The sequence below is a fragment of the Zingiber officinale genome, chromosome 3B (genome assembly GCF_018446385.1).
Source record: "Zingiber officinale cultivar Zhangliang chromosome 3B, Zo_v1.1, whole genome shotgun sequence".
Taxonomy (NCBI): Eukaryota; Viridiplantae; Streptophyta; class Magnoliopsida; order Zingiberales; family Zingiberaceae; genus Zingiber; species Zingiber officinale.
Window position 1 is genome coordinate 77,054,535 of NC_055991.1, and position 8,977 is coordinate 77,063,511.

General features: G+C 39.6%; 3 protein-coding genes across 4 annotated transcripts; 1 reads left to right on the forward strand and 2 right to left on the reverse strand.

Annotated features, from left to right (window-relative positions):
• The first annotated feature begins 1,259 nt into the window (after positions 1-1,259).
• Positions 1,260-3,067, forward strand: LOC122054947 (zinc finger MYM-type protein 1-like). Its single transcript, XM_042616359.1, has 4 exons — positions 1,260-2,240; positions 2,326-2,763; positions 2,847-2,933; positions 3,011-3,067. The coding sequence occupies exons 1-4, from the start codon at positions 1,260-1,262 to the stop codon at positions 3,065-3,067; spliced, it is 1,563 nt and encodes a 520-aa protein (XP_042472293.1).
• Positions 3,068-4,550: 1,483 nt separating this feature from the next.
• LOC122056590 (protein ACTIVITY OF BC1 COMPLEX KINASE 3, chloroplastic-like) lies at positions 4,551-7,870 on the reverse strand. Of its 2 annotated transcripts, none has more exons than XM_042618605.1 (7): positions 7,413-7,869; positions 7,108-7,335; positions 6,696-7,031; positions 6,042-6,597; positions 5,783-5,969; positions 5,310-5,676; positions 4,551-4,763 (listed from the first exon to the last, which is right to left on the reverse strand). In XM_042618605.1, the coding sequence occupies exons 1-7, from the start codon at positions 7,716-7,718 to the stop codon at positions 4,635-4,637; spliced, it is 2,109 nt and encodes a 702-aa protein (XP_042474539.1). In that variant the 5' UTR covers positions 7,719-7,869; the 3' UTR covers positions 4,551-4,634. The 2 variants fall into 2 exon arrangements, with proteins under 2 accessions (XP_042474539.1, XP_042474540.1); XM_042618606.1 differs by lacking the exon at positions 4,551-4,763 and having other exon boundaries at positions 5,315-5,454; positions 5,532-5,676; positions 7,413-7,870.
• Positions 7,871-8,126: 256 nt separating this feature from the next.
• Positions 8,127-8,465, reverse strand: LOC122054948 (octapeptide-repeat protein T2-like). Its single transcript, XM_042616360.1, has one exon. The coding sequence runs from the start codon at positions 8,463-8,465 to the stop codon at positions 8,127-8,129; it is 339 nt and encodes a 112-aa protein (XP_042472294.1).
• Between the last annotated feature and the right edge of the window lie 512 nt (positions 8,466-8,977).

The window sequence follows — 8,977 nt, forward strand, 5'->3', positions numbered from 1 at the left end:
AGACTCTAACTCTAAGGCTCCAACTCCAAGCTTCAACACCATTTCTTCATAAGGTTAGAACTTAGATTTGCTATGTTTTAAAATTTTTTTATTATTTGATTTTTTTTTGAAAATGTATAGTCTACACTCTACAGAATACCATATTACAATTTAGTGAATTTACCATTGTAGTTTAGTTTTCTATTAGATTGGTAGTTTTCCATTATTATTTATTTTATTTTTTTGTAAAATATGCAGAATTACATTTATAGTTTAGACTATTTAGTTTTCCATGAGTATTTTATATTTCTATTAGATTGGCAATGGTACTGTGGTCTGTGGTAGTTTATTAAAGTTTTAGTTCAACATATATTTTTCCATTACATTTGTAGTTGTTCATTACATAATTTATTTTTAGTTATTTATTTGTGTAGGATATGGAGAGATTTTTTAAACGAACTCGTAGTTCCGGCTCTAGCTCCTCTAATGAGCCGAATGTTATTGAACAAGTAGAAAATCAATCCCGTGTAGAATTAAATTTGGATGATATTGTTAGTGATCCGGGATTACGAACACCAATTGAAGAATTTGATATTACTATTCGAGATCAAGCTCGAAAAGAGTATGCGCTCTGAGGGCCTTGTCAACCAAATGGTCATGTGTATCCGAAAATAACTTTTAGTAATCAAGAAAGAAGTTTTCAAGGAACTTGGTATAAAAAATATACATGGCTAGAGTATAGCATATCAAAAGATGCTGCATTTTGTTTTTGGTGTTATCTCTTCAAACTTTAAATAAAGAAAATGTAGATAATGCCTTTATAAAAGATGGATACAACAATTGGAAAAGGGCATTAAAAAGATTCAATCGTCATATGGGGACTGTGAATAGTTGTCACAATGAAGATAGAATACAATTTGAGGCTTTTCAAGATCAAAGACAGTGTGGGGAATATTTTACGAGTACATAGTCGCGATATGGAAATTGATTATCGGACTCGTTTAACAGCAATGTTGGAAGTGACGCGCTTTCTATTGAAGCAAGGGTTGCCCTTTCGTGGACACGATGAGTCAACTAGTTCTTCAAATAGAGATAATTTTCTTGAGTTGCTTGAATGGTATAGTCAACGAAATGAAGAGGTTTCTAAAGTTATAAAACAAAATGCTCCTGCAAACAATCAATTGACTTCCCCAAAAATTCAAAAGGATTTAACACGTGCTTGTGCTTCAGAGATTACACTTGCTATAATCAATGATATTGGAGATAAATTCTTTTCTTTGATGGTTGATGAGGCTAGGGACAGTTCAGTGAAGGAGCATATGAGAGTTGTTTTGAGGTATGTGAATAAAAAAGGATGTGTGATTGAACGATTTCTTGCAGTTGTGCATGTGCCTGACACCAGTTCTCATTCTTTGAAAATGGCTATTGATGCTTTATTTGTGCAACATGGTTTATCATTATCTAGATTGAGAGGCCAAGGATATGATGGAGCTTCAAATATGCGTGGTGAGTTCAATGGATTGAAATCTCTGATACTACAAGAAAATCCATTTGCAATGTATGTTCACTGTTTCTCTCACCAACTCCAATTAGTTCTTGTTGCTGTTGCCCATGACAATTTTACTGTGAGTGAATTTTTTGGGTATATCACTATGATTGTGAATATATCTGGAGCATCTTGTAAGAGGAGAGATCAACTTAGAAAGATTCAACATGATAAAATAATTGCTGAATTGGAAAGTGAAGAAATTACTAGTGGAAAAGGAAAAAATCAAGAAACTAGTTTAGCAAGACCTGGAGATACTCGTTGGGGATCACACTACTTAACATTACTTCGTTTATGCTCTATGTGGTCTTCAGTGATAGAAGTGTTAGGAAATGTACATGATGACGCCTCTTATTCTGCAAATAAAGGTGTTGTCGCAGGTTTAATTGAGAAGATGGAGAGTTATCAATTTGTTTTTTTGTTGCATTTGATGAAGTATATATTGAGAATTACAAATGAGTTATCACTTTCCTTACAACAAGGGGATCAAAATATTGTTCAAGCCATGTCCTTGGTTAGAAGTGTGAAATGTCGACTACAAGACTTCAGGGAAGATGGATGGCAAATAATTTTGGAACAAGTTAACACATTTTGTGAATTGAATATGATTCCAATACTTGATATGGAGGACAACATGCTAACTCGTGGTCATGGTAGGCGTAGAGGGCAACTCATCACCAATTTTCATCATTATCGTGTGGAGATTTTTTGTCAGGTATTATTTCTAAAAATCTATTTTTTTTTGTTAAAGATATTTCATTGATTATTAATGTTATCATGGTTGCAAATTTGAATGATAGGTTGTTGATTTAATTATACAAGAGATGAATAATCGTTTTTCAGAAGTTAGTACAGAATTGCTTGGTTGCATATCATGTCTTCATCCAAGAAATTCTTTCTCTCAATTTGATGTTCACAAACTCATCCATCTTGCTGATTTTTATCCCGAGGACTTCTGTGGTACTGATTATTTATTTTTGGAACAACAACTTATGAGTTACTTTTATAATCTGCGGGATGATCCTTACTTTTCTTCAATTGATGACTTGGGAATTCTTGCTCAGAAATTGGTTGAGACTGAAAAACATTTGGTGTTCCCATTGGTTTATCGTATGATAGAGTTGGCATTAGTTTTACCAGTTGCAACTGCTTCGGTTGAACGAGTGTTTTCTGCAATGAATACTGTGAAGACTGATTTACGCAATAGAATGGGAGATGAATGGATGAATGACAGTCTAGTTGTATACATTGAAAAAGATATTTTTTCTATAATTGAAAATGAGCAAATATTACAACATTTTCAACAAATGCAGTCTCGTAGAATCCAATTGCCTCCTCTTGTACCGACTCGTCAGCCGTCGCAGACTTCTGTGCCAACCCGGAAATGAAGCTCACCTATGGAAGAAAGGTAGACTAATCTTTCCTAAACTTCTAGTTTTTTTCTCTTGCAAGTTAGATTAAATGTTCTCAATGTTAATTTATCAGGTTATGGAGAATCGATCTAGTATTAAGTGGGACAAGGGAAAGGCTCTCGAGTTCTAGTCTCTTGGACTCTTGGTAAACTCTAACAATATCATTTCAATCACATATTGCAAGTATTAGTATTGCAGCCTGTTATATGGTTTAAATGAGAATCCTAAGTGTTCAATAAGATCAATTGATTATTTGGTTGTGATTAACTTAATAGGCTAAATGGCTAATAGCTTTTGCATGGAGAGTGTTTCCTGTTGTTAGTCATCAAGTGGGTTGCAAAATGAGATGTAGACCTATTTCTTATTACTTCTGTATTGACAGAAACATTTGCTATTAAAGTGTTCTTTGTTCATCATTGATTCCTCAAAATTCTGAACCTCTTTTTTTTACTCTGTTCTACACTATATCTCATAAGAATTCCATGCATATTATGATTTATGTGAGTGACGTTCATGTTTATTTGGCTGCAGTTTCTGCAGCAACGTATATTATGCAAGAGTTGGAGCCTTGGAGGGATCAACACAGTGGAAATGAATAGACTAGAGTCTAGAGCTTAACTCCTTTGTTCGTTAGATTTTAGACTTTATGTGTATAGTTTCTGTAGACTGTAGTATCGTATATTATGCAAGAGTTGATGTAAAACTTTAATTATTAAATATTTTTATTTAGTCGTAAAAAAAATATCTATACAATTCAGCTCCCCTAGAATTTTTTTTCTGGTTCCGCCCATGAAGGCATTTGAAGACCTTGACTACGCCATTACATGGGACCGATACTAAGAAAACTGTTAATATAATGAATTTACATTTAACTCAAGTGACATAGTCCTCCGACACGATTTAGTAGTTAGTACATAAATACCGTTAACTTAAACTCGGAGTTTGACTCACCATTTTGCCAACTTTAACTCGAGTGACATATTTATTAGATTTAGCACTTAAAACCTTAGGAAAACTCTGATACCATTTGATACAGTTTGATATCAATTGATGCAGAATAGGCGGAGCCAATAAGAATATGATTCTAACCAGCAGAAAACTGTCAATTCTCATCTTAGAAAAAATATATATATATAAATTATATTAACTCAAAACTTGAAAGATCCTAATCCTAGTTTAAAATCACGATCTGTTCTTCTTAAAATAACCAAAAAAAATCCTTAATTTTTTAATAAAAACCTAATAAATTTTTCCTAAAAATTAAATAACTTTTTGAAAAATCTCAACTAATTAGAGAAATTAACAATTTTTAATAAATTAAATTCTGTGTCATTCTTTACCATTGAAGAAAACTTGCCTTCGTCGAATGAGAAAATAGAGCAATTTTGAAGCTCAGATACCTTTTTAATTGAGTTAAACGTTTTTAATTTATTTCTTCGACCGTTTTCATTTTTTGTCGATATGTTCCTTGGTCAAATGGAAAGGTTTCCTCACTTGGTCAAATGGAAAGGTGACACTTTTTTTACCGAATCAGAATTATTAATTTATTTATTCAATTATTACCTTTTTTTTATGCCAATACAATTCCTTGTGGTATTGTTTTTCTATAAGTACACAAATGAAAAGCTAGCAGCTGGACCACATTCTCTGTGCAAACATTTGAGTCTACATTTTCTATCATTTCAGGGTCGGGATGGTCATGGAAGAGCCGTGGAAGCAGTGATCGGAGATCTGAGAAGCTGTTGTAGCAGTCGGGCCGTCAGACGTTGAGTAACTCCTCCAAAAAGGCGGCCACCAAGTTTGCGAGCTTCTGGTTCTTCCAGAACCTATAAAATGAGATGTTTAGCAACTGAGTCTGTAGATTCTGAACTTTGTTACACTTACAACTTGTTGCCTCAGTCTTAACTATTATATACGATTTTCTCCTAACAAAATGATATGGCCATGTTCAAGGACAAGCTTTACATAGAGTCCAATGGAGAGATAAGCTTCATACAGCAGCCCTCGAATAGTTGAGACATACAAACCTTGAAGAAAATGATGGCGATGATGATGAATTACAAGATCATACGATGAAATCGATTTGAAAACTTCTAAAAACAACACCACCTATGTATCCAAAATAGTAGCATAAACTAATAGTTAAATTTTATGTGGGAGCAAACTTACATGGCAAACAACCTCATTCAACATTCATCATGACCCCATTGCTGTTCTGCCAAACACCAAAACTACAATCTACTTGTCATAGAACATCTCTGCTTATTTGTCATTTAAAATTATTTTGATTTTCTTGAATTCTAATTCCACAATATTTTCAATAATTTGATACTACATGGTAATAGAACACCAGACAAAGTTACAGGTAGTACCTGTATAAGCGGTTGCAAGAGGCTTGGATCAAAACTATCTGAAGATCTCAAAAGATTCCACACTCGGAGCACGGTATCTCTAAGTTCTAGCATCCTTGCTTGTTCACCATCGCTTAGCTTAAAAGGTCCATTTGTATTGCCATTACTGACCACAACCTTCATAAAGTCAGGCATGGAATCATACGTATCCATCATTGAACTGAAGACAATAGCTTCGGTGACCTGAACTGCCTCTTTCACAACAAGTACTCGAAGTTCCTCCCCGTTGGGACCCAGAAGTAGCTTCAAAGCAGGTTGCAAAGCATCCTTGGTAATAAAATCTTGATCTTTGAGTCCTTGAACAAGAAGGTCCTCAAGCCTATTCCACCTGCACACTAGGTAGAGATATCGTACATATTAATCCGACAAGGTACCAACTACAAATAGGTTGAGACAAAAGACATTCCCACAAATGAACAATAGCAATTGCTTGCCTGAATCTGCCATCTTGGAACAACAATTCAATTAAAGCATCTCTAAGATAAGGATTAGGATCGGTCAGAAGCCTTTTAGCAAAATATGGGTACGAAGCAGCGATCACCTTAAAATTCGGGTCAGCATAAATGGCTAGACCTTCTAGCACAGTAAACGACCTCAATATTAGTGCGTAGTATGCTGGAACTGCAAGCAAGTAAACGAAAAGTTAACACCAGTTGATTTGCAATTAGAAAACTGGGGACACGGAAAACTTACCATTAAAAGGATACTCATATAGAACGTTTCCAAGACCATCCACAATAGTCTTAAAATTGAGCTCGCCTACAGTCGAGTTAAGTGCATCGTCAAAGAAATTCTTCAGAGCGGGCACAATTGGAGATACATCTACATCCGGGGTTAGAAAATTTAAAGCATAGTAATCACGAGCCATAGCATCATAATCCCTGTTAACCATGTGGACCACATGACCAATTATAGCAGATCTTGCTTCTTCCGGTGTTTCACTCATCAAACCAAAATCAATGAAAGCCAATTTTCCCTCCGGCGTCGCCAGTAGATTACCGGGATGAGGATCGGCGTGAAAATAGCCATATTCGAGCAACTGCCTCAAGCTACACTGAATACCTATATCGACCAAATTTAACATCTTCAAACCTCTCTTCTCAATGGCTTCTTGTGCACTAAGCTTAACCCCATCCACCCAATCCATGGTGAGCACCTTCGCACTAGTGTAATCCCAATATATATCCGGCACATGCACTTCTTCTTTGTCAGAATATAACTTCTTAAATCTCCGAGCATTCTTACCTTCCTGCATATATAAACACGATTAAACAATGAGAAACAGACTTATCCACTAACAAGATGCAAGACAGCATAACAAGGTAAGATTCATTATCGAGTTTGCACCTGAACATAATTAAGTTCCTGATAGACCCTTTTAGCAAATTCATCAATGAGAGCAACAACATCACTGGGAATAAGATCGACATACTTGTTCACAAGAAAGCCTAGACCTCTGAGAAGGTAGAAATCCAATCCAATGGCTTCTTCAATCCCTGGCCTTTGCACCTTAACCGCGACAATCCGGCCAGTTTGCTTAAGCTGAGCTTTGTAGACCTGGCCAAGACTAGCAGCTGCAATGGGTTCCGGCGATATGGCCGAGTACATGGAATCGAGGGACACCCCCAATTCAGCCTCTATACAGGCAAATGCCTTCTCGTTTGGAAACGTTGGGAGTGCATCCTGCTCCAGGGGGCCAATATCAAACTAGCTGAGAAAATGAACAAGGTGAGATTTTTGAGGGTGGATAGGAAGAGACCTGCAACTCGGAGAGCTCCTCGAGGTACTCCTGCGGACAGATGTCGGGACGAGTGGATAAGCCCTGCCCAATCTTCACAAACGTCGGCCCTAGTCGAGTTAGGGTTTTCCTCAGCTCCGCCGCCCGCTGCCGCTTCCGCTGATCAACCTGCCCTTGCCTTTGATCCACGAGTAGTTTGAAAGCGAAGGCGCCTAGCGCTGTGAAGATCTCCGCCGTCCTCGAGGCCACCTACCGCCAAAGGAGGCTGGCATTACCGATTTCAAGCAGGCGAGGAGACGAAGAAAGCGCAGCAAGCAAGGGCTTACCTTTAAGGGCCTAGAGGAGTATTGGGCTGCGAGGAGCTCGGGGGTATAGACTGTGACATTGGCTGCTCGTGCCATGGCGCGCGCCTCCGCCTGCATGTCCTCGGCGCGGTCTCGGGGGACGACGGAGAGAGAGACGGCGGGGAGGACGGCGTAGTGCCCGCCTCTTCCGGGGCCGTCTCCGCCGGCATCGGACTTGGAGGCGGGGGCGGGCGGTGCCTGGACGAGGGCAGCGCGGGAGAGCCGCTGGCGAGGCCTCCGACGGCGCGCAGGCAAAGGGGGCGAGGGGAGGGAGAGGGTCACGGCCATTGCGGTAGCGGGATAGGAATCGCCGACGCCACCACTAGAAGCAGCAGCGCGAAGGAGACGTGCTCGATCAAATGCCCTCTTTTGGCTTCGCGTGGCGCAAAGAAAGGAAATGGAAATTTTGGCGCACTGTTTGTTGCCTACACGCTAATACGCTATAAACCAGTCGAGGGGACCGAGACGCCGCCTAATAGGAGTATATATATATATATATAGAGTTTTTATATGCGCTTATGCTGCGGCGAAAACGCGGTGCTGTCCACGTCAGCTGCGGTGCTGTGAAAGTGAACCAAAGAAGTCAGCGCGTGAGAAAAAAAAAAACATCGCAGCCAGAGAGAAAACAAAGTGAACCCTAACGCCGCTCTGCTCTCTCCCTCGCTCTACCTCGCCGCGCCTCTGATCTCCCTCGCCCTAGTGCCGCTCTGCTCTCTCCCTCGCTCTACCTCGCCGCGCCGTGCGATCTGCTGCAGCTCTCCCTCGCTGCGCCTCTCGCCCTCGCAGTGCCTCTGAGGTCTGCTGCAGCTCTCCCTCTCCGCGCCTCTCTCCCTCGTCGCGCCTCTGAGATCTGCTACAGCTCTCCATCTCCGCACCTCTGAGATCTGCTACAGCTTTCTCCATCGCCGAGCTCTGTTCTCTCCATTGCCGAGCGCTGCTCTCTCCCTCGCGAAGCTCAGCTTTCTCCATCGCCGAGCTCTGTTCTCTCCATTGCCGAGCGCTGCTCTCTCCCTCGCGAAGCTCAGCTTTCTCCATCGCCGAGCTCTGTTCTCTCCATTGCCGAGTGCTGATCTCTTCCCTCTCCTGCCGGCGCAGCAAGTCCCCTCCTGCCTAAGCGAGGTCTATTGAAGTTATCCTTGGTTAAAGTTTCAGTTGTACTTCGTATCATTTATCCTTGGTTAAGGTTATATTGCTTTTGAATACAACCATGCTTCTCTTGGCTCAGCTTGGTTTCCATTCCTATGAGCAGGTCTATTGAATTTGCCAATTCAACATTCTGATCTCTTACACATGGGAATCCTTGGTTAAAGTTAGATTGGCTTTGAATACAACCATGCTTGTCTTGGCTCAGCTTGTTTCCATTCCTAGTTTATTTTACTATGATGTATGCTAAAATTATAGTCATGTTCTAGGGTTGATAATTGCTAGGTGATAAAATTAGATTTATAATGTAATGGACCTACTGTGAGATACTTGGATTAGGAGTTCCATTCCTAGTCATTAACTTGATCAATTGACATTTGTTTTGTCTTTTTTATTCAATTATA

Excerpts from the sequence above, each read along its gene's own strand:
- LOC122054947 (XM_042616359.1), top strand. The coding sequence starts at position 1,260 with ATGGTTGATGAGGCTAGGGACAGTTCAGTGAAGGAGCATATGAGAGTT. Across the intron at positions 2,241-2,325 it reads GTGTGGAGATTTTTTGTCAG|GTTGTTGATTTAATTATACA; the intron begins GTATTATTTCTA and ends TTTGAATGATAG. Across the intron at positions 2,934-3,010 it reads AGCTCACCTATGGAAGAAAG|GTTATGGAGAATCGATCTAG; the intron begins GTAGACTAATCT and ends TTAATTTATCAG.
- LOC122056590 (XM_042618605.1), bottom strand. The coding sequence starts at position 7,718 with ATGGCCGTGACCCTCTCCCTCCCCTCGCCCCCTTTGCCTGCGCGCCGT. Across the intron at positions 7,032-7,107 it reads AGGAGCTCTCCGAGTTGCAG|GATGCACTCCCAACGTTTCC; the intron begins GTCTCTTCCTAT and ends CCCCTGGAGCAG. Across the intron at positions 4,764-5,309 it reads TCTTGCAACCGCTTATACAG|GTTCTGGAAGAACCAGAAGC; the intron begins GTACTACCTGTA and ends CTCATTTTATAG.
- LOC122054948 (XM_042616360.1), bottom strand. The coding sequence starts at position 8,465 with ATGGAGAAAGCTGAGCTTCGCGAGGGAGAGAGCAGCGCTCGGCAATGG.